At 32.2% G+C, this 17,151-nt stretch overlaps 1 protein-coding gene and 1 long non-coding RNA gene across 2 annotated transcripts; one reads left to right on the top strand and one right to left on the bottom strand.

Moving 5' to 3' along the window:
• Nucleotides 1-4,779: 4,779 nt before the first annotated feature.
• On the bottom strand, nucleotides 4,780-8,413 carry LOC126820532 (homeobox protein Hox-B6). The gene is made up of 2 exons (XM_050548554.1): nucleotides 7,903-8,413; nucleotides 4,780-7,081 (listed from the first exon to the last, which is right to left on the bottom strand). The coding sequence occupies exons 1-2, from the start codon at nucleotides 8,411-8,413 to the stop codon at nucleotides 6,846-6,848; spliced, it is 747 nt and encodes a 248-aa protein (XP_050404511.1). The 3' UTR covers nucleotides 4,780-6,845.
• A 119-nt stretch (nucleotides 8,414-8,532) lies between these two features.
• Nucleotides 8,533-14,249, top strand: LOC126820533 (uncharacterized). Its single transcript, XR_007679997.1, has 3 exons — nucleotides 8,533-8,968; nucleotides 9,344-9,422; nucleotides 13,997-14,249. It is a non-coding gene; the product is annotated as an uncharacterized LOC126820533 (long non-coding RNA).
• The last annotated feature ends 2,902 nt before the right edge of the window (nucleotides 14,250-17,151 follow it).

The raw sequence follows: 17,151 nt of genomic DNA, 5'->3' as shown, positions 1-17,151 counted from the left end.
ATTTTTTTGGTTCTAATGTATTCCCCACTTTTAAATGTATAGACTGCTGTCTTGAGTTTACAATGCCTTACAATGTTCAATGGTTGTTTTTTTTTGTTTGTTTTTAATTTGTCACGCCATATAATGAATTACGTACAGTATTTTGTAATTTCCAGTTTAACGTTTAGAATATTGAAAAACCCTTGATATTTGATTTCATAAGTTCGTATAAAATTCCTGATATATTTAACGCAACAATTATTAAGATTAAACTGTAATATGATCCTTGCAGAAAGCCAGTTCCATTTTGTTTAATATTTTGGTATTTCAGTTCGGTTTTGATAATATTTTTCACACAGAATTTCACAATAAACAAAATATGCTTTTTACCCCACATTAAATATGAAGTTTATTGTTACTAAAATCGGTTGTTTGTCACTTTCTCTAATAGATAACGGAGTGGAATGTTCGAAGTGTTAATGCCATTGTCCATTGAACTATAATTAAGAAAGGGGCAGCTTCTCAACATCAAAAGTTTCGGTGGCATGGTAAGCATTTAGTCAATAAAACTGCAATATTCGAATGGCGAGACGACTCTTCAAAACACTATCCTGTGTGAACTTAACACGAGACAATGTCTCTCCAGCAGATGTCACACGTGGTACTAGAGTGGAAAAGATTAAGCTGTTCGAGCCTCGTGCATGACACCCAGCATAACTTGTACTTATGACGTTAACGGGTTTATAGCTTATTAGAAAGAAAAATTCTGGTTGACATTGTAAAAATATTTAAACCTTGTGTTGGGGCCACAGTGCTCGCCGGATTCTTTCTTGTCAAGATAGGTGTGCCTAGTTGTTCCGATGTGACGAAAATATGGGTAGACAAATGCACAATTTGGCGTCCACTAAAGAAACGTTAGCATGGAACACCGCTGTCCGGGCACAATTCTCCCAAACTCATTGTACACCTAACAAATGAATATTACCATGTTAGTCTCACTATGACAGAAGTATGGTGATGACGAGATGTTAAACACTAGTTTACACTTTGTTAAAGGAAATGAAAAATCAAGCATTCTTAGTATGTCTTATTTATACTAATGTTGCTTACTCGTCAATTATTTCCAATTATTACCGTTTTGAAAATTTTATATTGCCATAATGGAAAACGGTCGTACAACCCATTCCAACGTTTTAATTTCGCGTAGTTAAAGAAGGTTTAAAACTGGTTAGTGTAAATTCTAAAAGTAAATCTGCTGCATTTAATTTAGTCATATAAAGAACATTAAATATTAGTGTATCGATTATTTTCGAGTTATTCCCCTTTTATCGGTTCTGGAGGAAAGAAAATTCTTAGATGGAAATGTGAACTTTTGTTTATTTGACTTGATCAATTCCAATATAACGTTTTAACTAATAAATTCAATAAATATTGTGATAATCTGTGTATAATGATTCCCATTCCTTGTTTATGACCCATTTAGAAAAAAACGAGAGACCCTAAATGTGATCCTTGTAGTATACCCCTAGTATGATTTATTCTGTAAAGATCATCCCATAATGCAAACTCCGAGAAATTCACAGTACGCCTGAGACTGATGGATGTTTATATATTAAATTTTGAGAAATCTCCACAAACATTTAACTTTTATATCGATTAGTTCTCTCTTTTAATCTGAGTAGCTGTTGTTCAGTGCATGTTTTGTTGTCGTATTTGTCGTATATAACTTATAAATCATGTATGATGCATGGTGTTATCCGATTAGAACATTGGACGGAATATTGGCTCATGCAAAATTCAATTAAAGAATTGGACCGAACGTTGACCAATTAGTTCGCCTGGGTGGAGAACAATGTGAATTACTTTCTGTGTCCAGGACAGGCGATGTTTTGATTGTAACAATAACAAATCAACCGTACAAGACAACAATGGTCGTGACATAGGCAAAAATGATATTTCTTCATTAGACTGTCCATTGGCCATCCTGATATTCCAAATTAACTTACAGCTAATCAAAGCCTGATTAAGATTTAGATACTGAACCTTACACAAGTGGACAACGGGGCTAATCAGCACGTGACAATGGCGCCTTGTCAAAAGGAGCAAATAAACTCGAATCTCGCGAGACCAGGAATCATGGGAAGAATGGAGGAAAGAAACTGAGAAAAAGAAGGCAGGAAAGGAAGAAGTGTAATCCAATAATCAACTGAGTGTGATGGCCAGTAGTTAACGACATTACAATATGTCAAAGTAAAATAAATGTCTTAAGCGATGAGGCGAATTATTGCTCCCTCGCTGATGAAAAGTGTTGAATGTTCTTTTGCATATTATCTTAGCTACATATGACCGAACACCATATGTTTCAGGTGCAGGCTGTCACATTTCCAATCCGTCTTGAAAAAGAAATATAGACATAGAAAACGGAGATGAAATGTGCAAGGGCTAGCCAAAACAAATAACTATAATCATTAGTTAGCCGAGAACAAGCTTCACGAGAATAATTACCATATTTATAGCCTCTGACTATTACTAGTCCAAAAAGAGTTACCATTTCCATTGTTTTTCCTTATGGTAAATAATATTAACAGCTTCGTTTATTTTACTTTGTATTATATTTTCCAATGGTATGTTGGATCAGTTTGAGGTATATTTGTACTAATTAGCTTTAAAACAACTGCCTTGAATTCGAATTGAATCAAAATATTCGTATTGTGGTTTTAATAGCTAATGGAATCTCTTTGTCGATTGTTATGTTTTTGTGTCTGTGGTTTTTGGACACTTTTCCTTCATTGTCTATATTAAATATCTAGATAAAGCTATTGAGATCACTGTAGAGAGAGAGGGAGAGAGTCATGATTAACTATCTCGTTTTCGGTTTATTTTTCTCAATTCTTTAGAATTACCAACATGTTAATGATGGTTAACAATCTCTTTCTGTTGTAACTTGGATAAAAGAAAACAAATTTGTTAAATGTTATAAACTGTTTTACAAGAGAGAGAGAGAGAGAGAGAGAGAGAGAGAGAGAAAGATTGGGTTTAACGTACACTTGACACAAACTAGATCATTTCGGAACTAACGCATCGTTCAAATTTTATTTCATTAATTCGCTTGCGCGTAGGTTTCTTTATCAGTGGGAGGAAAGAAAATCCTACTCTTTGTCACGTACACACGGGGAATCGACACCACGCCACCAGAATCAATGACAGACCTTATGATGCAACGCACACGCGTTAAACATTCGGCCACACCCAACCCCCTGAAATCATTTTAGAACTCTGGCCATTATTATGTTTCTATGTCTGTGTTTTGTTGTGCACCTTCCCTACATTGTCTATTGAATATCTGGAAATGATATCCAGTGAATTACAAATGCCTGGTATACGACCAAATAAATTAAGTGTGAGTAGGGGTGGTTCGATGAGTATGTTGCTAGCTCACTGACTATGAGGTCCCTGGTTCGAGATAGTTCCTCGGGACTTTCTAGTCTGGCTTAGCCTTGTCATTGGTGCAAGCGAGAGGTGTCTAGAACATTTGCACCACACTAAAGACCTCAGACAGTTGGAAATAAGACCAGGCCTTACGTCGCTGTTGGGGAGAAATTTTAAAACTTTCTCTCATAACACACTGCATATCGCATGCCCCTCTCCCTCATAGCACACTGCATATCGCATGCCCCTCTCCCTCATAGCACACTCCCTCATAGCACACTGCATATCGCATGCCCCTCTCCCTCATAGCACACTGCATTGCGTATGCCCGTCTTCATCGGCTAGGTTGTTGCAGAAACTTAAATTGGTTTTGCATAGCGTGTATTATTTGTTGCTCTTATTCGAATTCTTGCCGAAATGTCTAAATAGAGGGCATTCATTTTACATTGAATAATGTTTTGAGAATTATGCATATATAATTCCTCTATAGGTCGGTGGTCTGCTAAGATATTTGACATTCTGACTCAGAGACGCATACCCACAACCTCTGCTCTGAAAAAAATAAAGGGTTAACGACACTCGCTTAGCCGTAATTACAAGATAATTCATTTTAGAGGCGTGACAATTTTAATATGGACAATGTGTGTTGCGAGATATGCAAGAATTAGGTTTACTACAATGTGCTTAATGCTGGGCCCTTCCTGTGTTATGAATCATTGTGTTTAGAATTATGCGAAATCATGAACGCAAATACCTTTCAATTGTGTCAATTTTATTGCTTCTAAATCTTGAATTGATTCATGTTCATGCATAGATCAAACATACTGAATTAAAAGCAGCAAGAACGCGCAGTTTGCTTAATCAAGAAATGATATGGCGTCTCTATGATACGTGTAATAAATTTCAAATTAACCTTTCAGCTGTATGATTGCACCTTTTACTCTATGATTAATCAAGACTAATAAATATATAAAATGTACGATTTCTTAAATAATATACTCCTATATTTATTTTTCTTAATTTTCCAAGGTGTGGGGAATTGTTATTGTTCATATAGTTATTTTGATTTTGTTTTTTTTATTGAAATATCGAAATAAATAAATAAATAAATAAATACATTAATAAATTAATAATAAATTAATAAATTAATAAATTAAATAAATAACGATTTTAAAATATCCATTTATTAGTATAATTTAAAATATTAATTTATAAGTTTTCATTGATAATTTAAAGTATTAATTCATATATTTTCCGGTATAATTGGATTAAGCTGTCTTCATTAGAATAGTGGGGAAATAATATTCATAATTGATATAATATACCAATGTCACAAAAAAGAAAGGATTTATACAGAAATTACATATATCATTCAAAAGAGTTTGATTTATGCTTTATTTGATCGATTTTACATGATACAATTAGTTTATTGTGGATTTTTACAGCAATGGTAAAACAAATGCGATGAAATTGACACATTTTGGAGTTTTGATCAACACATTCTACAACTATATGTACAATATATAAATTAACAACTATATGATCTAAAACTATTCTAATTTTCAATATATCCTTTAATTTAGGTATTAGGGAAATGTCTCTTCAATGATTGGTTTTTCATTTTGTGAACAAACGAAATAATACAGGGTTATGATGGTTTTCCAGTTTATGTCAAATATAGATAAGGTATAATTCTAGAACTGGAATGAAGACTGAAACCAACAAAATGCCTTCCATTTATTTATGGGGCAAAAATGAAAACGGTGGATAAAATCTTAAAACTTTTAAAGATTTAAACCCTAAAAGAAAACAACATTAGATGATATTTTAAGGGTCGCCATTCTCCCTCAGAAATTAAACTTTTAAAGATTTAATCCCTAAAAGGCAACAACATTAGATGATATTTTAAGGTTCGGCATTCTCCCTCAGAAATTAAATAAAGTAGACTTATTAGAACTGATGTTCGTTTGATGTTCGTTTTCAAGACACTACCGGGGCAATCCTGGTATCTTGAACACCAGTAATCCAGCGGCGATTTGTATAATAAATCTAATTCCACTGGGCGTCGGAACTCTCATCGACGTCACCAACTGTTGTGTACATACGTCATTGTAAACGAGTAGATGTAATAATTCATTTTTTACTGAGTATTTCGCCGTTTTAAAAATGCATATATATCATAAATTTACCTGCATAGATAACACAAAATAATTTAAGACGTTCATAAATAAATCTTAGAAAGATACAAGTGAAAAAGGAGATACAATTTACAAAATAAAATTAATTTAAGTTGACATTTTAAAAGGAATTCTCGTATTTAGCACTATCTGAAAGGAAGTCCTTGTAATCATTCACATTCACAATTAAATGTACAAGGAAAGTCTATTACATACATCCTGCAAATGTGCATCACCATTTTCTTTTTTAGGGTCTGCTGTACGAATTAGATGCGGATTTATCAAAGTTTATTGTAAATATTTAGAATATTAAAATTTACAAAATTTGTGTTAAACATTTTATTTTCACATTTCTGTTCCCCAACCACAGTGTGATCAATCCAATATAAAGTACGTGGATAATTGATATAGGTTAAATATTTTTTTTTTACTTTCCATTACTCATACGAGTGACGTGTGTTCTAAATACGTATTGTCCCAAGAGGAGGTAACCCCGATGATTCCACCTTGTTCCCTCAAAGCAAAGAGAAACGGGACCGTTACCATACAAATTGCCATATGAGGGCTATATATATATACTAGAATATACAATGGAATCACTAGATATCTTGACGAGATTAGGGTATGAACATATCTATTAAATATCTAGCACTTAGTATTTAAACTAATGGGTAATCATAACAAACGAAAAAAGAATAGAAGAATGGATTCTAGCCACATTTATGACGCCAGGTAAACTTACTCATGTTATCTTACAGATGATTCATAAACCATTATAGACAGCTCGGCACTACTCTAGGTATTACGAAATCTGGACACGTTTCTACATGTCACAGAGCATACAAACACAAATCTACATGAATTTACAAACATCTTAATATAATATTGTACGGTAGCACATACAGAACATAACACATTACACATTTAATACTATAGTTCAACGAGACAAAACGTTTAATGTTTATAATAATAATATGTATGATACGTGATTAAGCATCATACCGTTTAATCAAATTACCCTTAGGACCGAGTTTACCCTATCTCGAGCATTTCAATGGTAAAAATGTATACACAGCTTTGGCTTGAGACAAAATCTTTGGTTTATTGACATTTTAGCACAGTCTCTGAGTCTATGAATGTCAATTTACTTTCAGTCAAATAGCAGCGTCACCACCTTGATGACGTGATTGATTGTTTCTGCGCCATTTGATCAGAAAATTGATTGTTTAAATAACATTTGATTTCATGGTTTTGTTTATTTTATTTCTCCTTTTCATCCTCTATTTCGTCACTTCCTCCATCTGGTTTTGATTCTTTCTTCCACTTCATTCGTCTATTTTGAAACCAAATTTTGATTTGTCTTTCCGTCAGACAAAGCGCATGCGCGATTTCTATTCTACGCCTTCGGGTAAGGTATCGGTTAAAATGGAACTCTTTTTCTAATTCTAATGTTTGGTATCGTGTATAAGTCTGTCGACCACGTTTTCTGTTGGGACCTGAAATGCAAAAGATAGAAGCTATTTAATAAAAAAGAACACAAGCACTTTAAAGTTCAAAATTACTATTACAAAAATGTTACGAAGTTTTGCGTTTTAAGCAAAGCATTGTTTGTGCGTTAATGATATCCTCTTCCAAACCAATTATATGTTATAACTAAATGCTATCAAATTTATTTCACGAGTTAATTTTAAATCGTTTACCACCATTGATCTAAACGATTTTCTTTTTTTTTTTTTAATTTTTCCAAATGAAAATTGTACTGAATATTAAACGTAAATAAATCCAAGTTGAATCCTGAAACAAATTTCTGTATTGGAGTAAGTTCAAATACACTTTGGTGTGTACGTAGCCTGTGACCAACATGATCATTGGAGTTACTTCCCCTTAAGCAAGAATTTACCACTCACGCGGCAATCATATTAACATGATGGTTTCCATGCATTTAATTTACTCAATCCACAATAACTCCATGCATTCATTATATAATTGAGTAAAACGTACTACAAGAATATTGGCACAGATTTTGGAGAATAGTTGGCTGAACTAGGAAACTAGAGGTTTATTAGTTGTATTGAAGAAATGTATGTGGAACTGAATTAACGCCAAAGGAATGTTCTGAGATTAAACTTAAAAGTCTATTCCTAAGTTTTTAACAAAAGACCAATGTATTTAATGACACGGGCCGTTTTTATAAGTGTATCCATAGCAGACATCTGTCGTCAAGACTCCATTTAGATGAGGAAGCAATACTTTGTAAATTCATAATCAAAGTCAGGGACGGTTACAGGGGTATTTTATATTAGTTTAGTTTTATTACCATATTGACTTCTCATCCACGGATACATTGGGACTGGTGTGGAATCATCTTCTTTATCATCTTCTCCGGGGTTCTCCCCTCCCCCGAACCCATCTGAACCATGAGGGGAATGGTCAGGGGAGTCGGGATGTGTGAGATCAGGGGGGCTGCAGTCTTTCTCGATAAATCGAGGGCCTGTTATGTGCTGTTTGTAGGAGGAATACTGTTGAAGGTTGGAGTAATCGGAACAGTTATTGTTGTCGTTCGGTAGACTTGTTGAATGACGTTGATAATAGTCTGGGTTTTGTTGTGAGTTAATGGGCCGTACCTCCAAACGATCGTAAGGTGGGAAACGTGGGTAGGTGGGCTGAGCCCCGTATGGACTATAAGCATGATAGTTTGTCATTTGCCGAACTGCGGCATAATCAGGACCGTTTGTGAGATTCGTTTGGCCACCATTGCACTGCGTCATCAATGAATTGTCAATTGGGTTGTAAGAGTTAGGCATATAAGCGCTCATATTGCCTTCCATTACAGAGGCTTTGAATGAAAACACAACACTGGTGATTATTAGAGGCTACATCCAAATTTTCCCACAAACCACCAAACAAATTAACGTTTGGTCTCGACTCTCATAAACAGCTCAAAACGTCAGACCTGCAAAATAAAATACAAAGATTTTCAAATGCCAATGTCGGAGTTTTATTGAACGACAAGGTATATTTTATGAGGGGAATAAAACCATCATACGAGGCAATGAAGCGCGATCGGCGGTTTTAACAATAACGTGAAGCCATTACTACACAATACGACAGCTATACATCACCCATTAAATGTTATTTACTGCTCCCCCAAACTCAATACTTTTACAGTAGATTCTAACATTCTGTGCAGATTTAAGTTAGAACATGGACGAGTTAACAACTATATAGATAGACCTCTATTATTAACACTGACAAGACTGGTATGTTGTTAAGAAGATATAGCGTCTCAGTTGCTATTTTCACAGGCTGAGAACATGGGACGTAGTATACTTCTAGGATACCACCATGAGCGACTTGTCAAGGATATAGTGCAGAAAATCTTTGTAAGTTTCACAAATTTCTTTTTGAATATTTACCCCCGATGATAAGATATCACAACAATGTTGACTAAGGCTTCTTATACTTTCCTGGGCACACAGATTGTTGGCTTTTAAGGTTTTGCCCCACAATTGTTTCAAAATCCCTACAAAGCATTCCCAACAAAGCTACCGCCCTTTGTGATAACATTATAAATCATTCTTAATGAGATAAGAATAATTTTTGCGTGCAGGATATGTGCTTATCACACTAAACACATGAAACTACCGTACACAGCTAAAACACTAAATCAAGTGATGTACACATTTTAACAAAAGACGTACCGACGACAGTGTCTTTTAAACGGAGTCCTGCCATAGCGTTTCTCTTTTTTGTTTTAGACACAGATCACATCGGAAATGGAACGAAAGAAAAATTTGGGATTTCTTTTAACACGTCGAATACTGCTTGGATGTTGGGGTATGTTTTTCATTTATTTTAATCTTATACCCGTTAAAGATGTCTGGGATGAAACCTGATACGTTTTATAATAGTGGTTAGATTATATTATCGAAACGGATCACGTGGGGATGATTCTATCGTGTCAAATGGTAGTCATATGGAATTGAATAAATTTCGTTGATGACTATGTAAAACCAACGGAGAGTAGATACTATAATACAGAAATTTACTCCATTACAGTTAAGGGATAGATAAGAAAGGGAAGAATACGATATCTGTCTTGTGAACGCGACGTAGCGTGAATAAGATTACGGGGTATAGAAAATGGGAGCGATAGAAGTCAGTTTCAAAGTTAAGTTTCTAAATACGATGTACATACAGGTATTGTGTATTAATAGGGTGTTTAGATACGCTAGCCCGTCATGAGATGACAAAAAATATACCAACCAATTTCTTAATAACAAAATAAATTATAGTATACGATTTCGTGAGTTTCTATTAAAGCCACCATCTAAAGTAAGCTAATAATTATTCTGCCTTGGATGTCAAAATAGCGTCATTGTTGGTGCTCATTGAACCGAAGTAACTTTTATTCACCCCGTGTTTCTGAAATCAATCCCACCATTCATATACAGTACGGGCGATATCCGTCCGCCATATTGCTAACGGAAACCAGGCTTCTTCAAATTTTAATCAATGTGCAAATTGATCAATAGTCTTTTTCTATCGATCAGAACATTTATCGATCGATACACCTTCGTGTTTAACTATAGTTTAGTCACGTTCAAATATGCGGAAAATGTCCTATTTTTTAAAGCGGCTAAAAGACATTTCTTGGTCGATTAACGGCCATGATTTATATTTTTAAAACATAACAATGATTTTATTTTTTTACATTTTGTTTGTTTATAGTAAAAGAAGCATTATAAAGGATAAATGTTAAATTTATTAGATAATAATATTTCCACGTGGGCGATTAATTTGATTTTTTAACATTAATAGAACATCCTCTGTAGCTTAAAATATAATTTTAATATATTTTTAAGATTTATATGGGTATATAGGTCATCGTCCTTAAAACAAAGAAATATTACATGGGGTCATTGGCTATTATGTAAAAACATTTATTTAAAATAAACATAGCCCGGCCGTCTTGTTATTTTCCTTTTTATGGATGTATATGTCGGAACCTATTTAGAAACTAGTAGACAACTCCTGTCAGATTTATTATGATGTATATGAAAACACAGAGATTCTTAACATTCCCGTTCTTCTTTTTATTTCAAATTCAAGTTTTATTGTCCAAATTGTCGGAAATGGATTTTTTCCGTTGGAATTGCTTCTGGTGATTTTTAACGACTTTTATTTTACTTCATTTAAATATATATGACAGATTAAAACAACAGAAAATAAACCAAAGCAAAACATATTTTTAATGTAAAAAGGCTATTTTGAGCACACGTAATTTAGCTACAGATTTTTAATATTTAATTTATTTCTTATAAGCCTAGTGATTTATGGTAAATATATTTAAAATAATAATAATAAGAGCATTAAGTATTAAAATAATATTCACTATTATCTTTAAAATACTTTAATTGTCCCCTTTTTCATTATCGTTTATTATTGTTTACACATGATATGTTTATTATTATTATTATTATTATTATTATTATTATTTTTTATTATTATAATTATTATTATTATTAAAACGAATCAATTTTTAATATATAAATTTATGACAGCTATTTATTTAATATTTATCCTGAAATCAAAAACTCATTTAATTATATTTAATAAATAATTTATTTATTTAATATTCATGAAAATATATTGATATTATACATTTATTCATAACATTTGTCATTGAATTTGATACTTGTATAATGATATTTCGACGATATGATAATTTATGTATCGTTTATCTAAAACATGATATAGATAGGCTTATTAGAAATATGATATTCTTGACACAGTTTCTGCCGTGTCGGAGAAACATACACATATACAGGTCTGTTTATTGCGAGTTCAAATGAGACAGCTAAAATACTTTTTTTCGATAGAACATTTACCCGAATTTTACCGACTGTGGCTTGCAAAGATCGTTAGTATAGAAAAGCCAGACGTTCTGCCTTCGTGATCAAAGACTGCCGATTCTGAGGTTGTCTGGCGAAAATATAAAACAGCGTATGTAAATCTATTTATTCATTTTGTGTCGTGGGGTAATCGTTTAAGTCAACGTGTGTATAAAATTTATGAATATATAGAACAGATCGGTGTGTTAACATCGCCAACACAAATATCATATCCAACACTACTCGTATTCTCGTTTATTTCACATTTATCATTCGTCAATGTTTGAATCTTTTTATAATACAATTTGCTTTGCCAGACCTCACTCCTTTTCGCTTCGTTTTTTATAATACAAAAAAAGATCAAACGGGCAAAAGAAATATGACTGTAGTTGATATGCCTTTAGAAACCATATTTGACCATGAATTTCAAATTTGTCATATGGGTGGTAATAGACGCATAGTTTATACAGACTTCACACCATGAATTCGTAATATATTCGTAATATATTAAGTAATGCATTGTATAATGTACACAGGTTTTAGTGACGTTTTACACAAAAATCAATGCTTCTCTTTCTATCTCATTTTCCCTTCTTTTCTGTATATTTTATTTTTTAAAAAAAGCAATCATGTCAACATGGAAATATAAATCTAAAAAATAAAAGATGCTGTATGTTTTAATTTAATATATTGTTTTTAAAAATTATAGCTTTAAGAAATATACATCTTTAAAGTGACAATATATACTTGAGGGATGTTTTGTTGTTTCAGTAGCTCAGAATAGCGTAATCACTGTCTCACAATTTATAAAAATATTTCAACAAAATCTTATTTATCTTTGTGCTAGATTTACTTTTACATGTAAATTATTGCATCTCCAACATAAAATTCTCATAAATAAAGTTATAGATAAATTTACCGTGTCAAGGATTAAACATGTAGGGGTAGACAGAAATATATGACGGCTTGAAGTCTATCAAACACACGCTCACTAGCTTTTCTATATTTATTAATCACATTTCCATCTCTTCAATTTAAAGTGACAATTTTATATCAAAAAACAGAATCATAAAAATTTGTTTGAAAATTAATTTAAACCAGGCATTTTTAAAATTTATTTTACAAGCTGGATGACAAAATAATATTAAACGACAATTTCTGTATTATATTTCCACTGATATTAATGAGGTATTTTAATATAATATATATATCTGGATATGACTTAATGTACCTTTAAATATGTCGGTGCAGTATTTATATTAGATATATATTTTGTTTAACTAAGCGAAAACAATAACTGTCTACGGTAAGTGACTTGCAATAACTATTAACATGCCTATTTTATCGTTGTAAGATAATGTACGGTTATTACGGGAGCGAGAAATATATCGTATTCCGCTAAAAGAATTACAGCAATTGACTGCCAATAAAATTATAAAAGGGTAATTTATAGCCGCAAACAATTTATGACGCATCTCATGCCATGAATCGGATAAAAAATACTATGATCTTTCATTCATTCATACTTATAGAGGTTCCCATAAATATATAATAAAGTACAGATTTATACTCTATTAATGCTTCTCCATTCATTCTGGGTCATAACTGCAATAAACCGCAGTTAAGATTGTTCAATTAATGTTAATAGTGGCGTATATATATAGGCTTTACTTACCCCGTGATATATATAGTAGAAATCTCTCGTGCGAGAACAACATTAATCACGTGATCCAAGTCCACCAATAAAAATCCCCGACACAACTAGTGTTGTTGGTATTTGACCCTGGAAGAGAGACCATATCATTTTAGTTCTAGATTATCGAGTATTTATTTTGTGAATAGAAAATGTGCAACAGTGAGTAAAACGGTGCATATTTCCTGATTGAGTGAATCTGTTGAATTAGTATTTAGGATGGGTGCGTTTTAACAAAACGTAGGAATAAAGCATATTATTCAAATTCATTTATGTCCGCAGTTGACAGCGTACCTGTCAATCAAGACGTGAAATACACAATATTAACAACACAGTTATTAACTAATAGTTAAATAAATTGATAATATTAGAGAGTGGGGTTTAAATTTAGTTCGTAATGCTTCATTAACCACTATTAGATCATAATGAGGATTAGATTGCCGTTACATGGTATCGTTAAATAACAACAAATTCCACATAATAACTATGTAAATCGGATTGTCAATTTCAAGATTTATCCGTTTATTTTATTAAGATTTTTATTGGTAATATTAATAGTTATTTGTTGAAATAATTCATGATTAAAAACATAAAATGTGTAATGAATTTAATGTTTTATGACCACGTTTTTTTGTATTTTGGATTATTTATTAAACTATTAAAACATTTTATCTATATTTCTTTTTTTAAAAAAAATAAATAAATTGTTGTTATATTGTATTACTAGCTATAAACATAATTTTGATAATTTAATATCATTTCTAACATGAACATTACAATTAATATTTATATTAATATATTGTTATCCCTTGTGCTTTTTTCAGGGCCTGGTCGGTGTGGATCAAAATGCAGAAACTTTCAGTGAGTAAAAATGAAATTAATTTTAAAACTAAAATATATTAGAACGCGTGTGACATCTTAAATTATAGTAAGTTAAAAATATTCCAGGATCCGAGACTAAAATCTATTTCATTTGTGACATGATTATATTATAAAATATAATATACAGCGACAATATTTTCTTTTTTTTTAAGAAAAAAAACCCCAAAAATAAAACCAAACTAATTGTTACCTTGTAGAAACATATTATTGTAAAATATTAATATTATTTATTTATGTTATTAAAATAAACTTTTAAGCAAACAGTGAAATATATTGTGTTGTTTTTATTTCTCTAATGTGTAAATTGTGTGCCTCTTGTGACATCAATTCAAAAATATTTCAAATAAATTTGTTAAAGTAACAATTTCTAGAAACTTCTTTAAATAATATAAAATTTTATGAGATGACATATTTTAATATCACTTTAATGTATTTGATCTTTACTGATACCACAAAGTCACACAATGCCTTAGAGAAATGTTAGATTAATTTGAAGTAACAGTTATATTTGAGGCAATATTACAGCTTCTCATACTTGTCTTTCTCTGTGTTCCTAAAACAATGGAATTTTTCTATTATGTTTAACAATTCAAATCTCTGTTTATTTTGTAACTGATGCGGATTGAAAGAAAATTCACAAGTAGAAATATGAACGATTTCGCACGTAACTGAAACACAAAGAGAAGTCAAGATATTGCCAAAAACTTTTATCTTCAAAAATGATCTTGCTAAGACAAGTATATTATCGGCAAACTCACCGAATACTTGCAACGGAATCCTGACACATGAAAAACAAACATGGTGGAACAAAAATCAAATTGTGGATTGTGAAAACAAATAACGAAACGAAAAGAAAAGAAAGTAGTTAGGTTACTGAGAAAAAACAAACTATGTCGCTTTAGTAAACGTATTGGTTACAATGTATATAAGTGCAGCGAACCGGGTTAATGTGAACAAGTCTGTGAGAAGGTTTTATAAACAGTCCATGTTGATTGAGTCAAGAGTTGTAGTAGTCTTTAATGTCACACATGGTGTAGGCCTATTCTTACTTGTTTCCTTTGAAAAGAAATAAGCTTTAAGAGTGGTATCAGTTGTAGCATCGTTTATTTTAGCTTTGTAAGGCAATGATATTGTTGAAACAGTATTTCAGCTGCCGAAAGCGTCAATCTCTTTTGTGGATCTGTATAATACAGTTTTCCATATATTTGTCACTCCTTTCAAATGTACAAGGCGAATTACTTTGAATTTAAATAATGTGGCTCAATTTATTGCACCGCAATTTAAAGGGGATCTGCGATTTCTTACAAAATTTATCTGATAATACAGATTCACATGAAAGAGTTGCTGTCTTTCAATGAAACACATCCTTATTTTTACGATGCAGAATGTTTAAATATCAACCTATTTAATGGGATCCAGACATTTCCTGGAAGTACGCTATAAAGACTCGACTACCAGAACAGTACCGATGGTGCCGGTGCAATAAAAACCAAAGACATGCTCTTTCCCAGATGTGATTGCAGTATAACTCTACTGATAGTTTTGTGATTGGCGTGTTTCAGGGAGCGATACCTTTACCCCAACTCTTCCCATCGTAAACTGCTGCGACTAGATATCTCATGTTACAAATTCCCGGGATGGTTGTGATAATTGAGAGAATTAAAGCTAAAAATATTCGCCAGTTGAGAAATATCTTTGGCTTTGATTTCAAGGAATTGTTGAAATTTGTTTGTTCCCGCCAATTTCAAACGTAGACATATACATTGCTCTGTTACTATACTATCCATCATCCGTTAAGGTCCGTTTCACGTGATGACTTCTCGGTTTCTCATTTACAAATTTAGAAATAGTTTAATTTTAGAAGGGGTTAAGTTTCCTGAACAATAAAGCACCCGAAAACGGTTGTCAAGAAAACGACAATATCGTACTATTAAATTATTAGTAAATGGATGTAAATAATCACCATGCTGGTAAATCTTCCATGCAAGACCCACATACACAACTTTTCAAAAATGACAAACCGCCATTAATATGACACTATTGTCTTATACATTTGTGTTCAGTTTATATGGCGCAATGTATGGTTTCAGTACGGGTCAAAGAACAAGAAAAAATGTTGTCAAATCTTATCTAATATTTAAATTTGTATTCACTGTACATAGTGTAGCTATATCAAGTTTTAAAACTGACAGTCAATTTGGCCCGGTGTAACATGACACTCTTAGATCTATAGATTAACGCCCCGACGTAACTGCATTAACTGACATTTTACATCTATGAACCAATCAAAATTAGACAGTGTCAATACGCCGGAACTTTGTCACGCTCTGATTGGTTGTCGCATAAAGGAAGGGGTGTAGTTAATTTGGGGAGCGGTATTACAGAGTTGTCCCTCTTTGACTAGCTTGATTAGCATGCAATATTTTAATATAATATACTTACTATTATATAATGGTCCTATATATAAACTAACATAAACCAATGACTTATGAAGGTACGATGTAAACAACCAAACAAACAAACAAACAGATATTAGTCTCACAATGGACACCCATTTGAATTATCACACGTGCACGATCACAGTTTTATAAACGAGAAATCGTCATGTAAATGAACACCCAACGGACAATACACACAAATTTGGTTTACGCCCGAAATCTCGTGAAAGAGATATGTAAAATAATATCTGGTAAAACAAACCTTAAGGAATATTCAGCCCACAATTGATATTGAGACTGTACCGTGAAACTATATCCTCGATGAGAAAGATTAGGGATATGTATTGTGCGAAAGTGTACAATGAAATAAGAGAAGTTAGTTATCTATTAGCCATCTGTATTTATGCAACCTTCACATTTATATTTAATATTAAATAAACAGAAATATGTAAAATATGAAACGACATAAAAGTCAAATATTTCTTTGACTTCTGTTTTTATAATTGCATATTCTCAACTGATATTTTTAACACATTGATTCAAGAAATATATATTTTGTTGAGAAGAAGTCTTCTATGGATCAAATTTCTCAAAAGACACCGATACACACACAATTCGCCAAAGTAAATCGTAAGCTCAATGTCTATATAATAATAAAA

This window comes from Patella vulgata, chromosome 5, assembly GCF_932274485.2.
Source record: "Patella vulgata chromosome 5, xgPatVulg1.2, whole genome shotgun sequence".
In the NCBI taxonomy this organism is placed as follows: domain Eukaryota; kingdom Metazoa; phylum Mollusca; class Gastropoda; family Patellidae; genus Patella; species Patella vulgata.
Note: the sequence above shows the minus strand (reverse complement) of the source record. Positions and strands in the feature narration are given on the sequence as shown.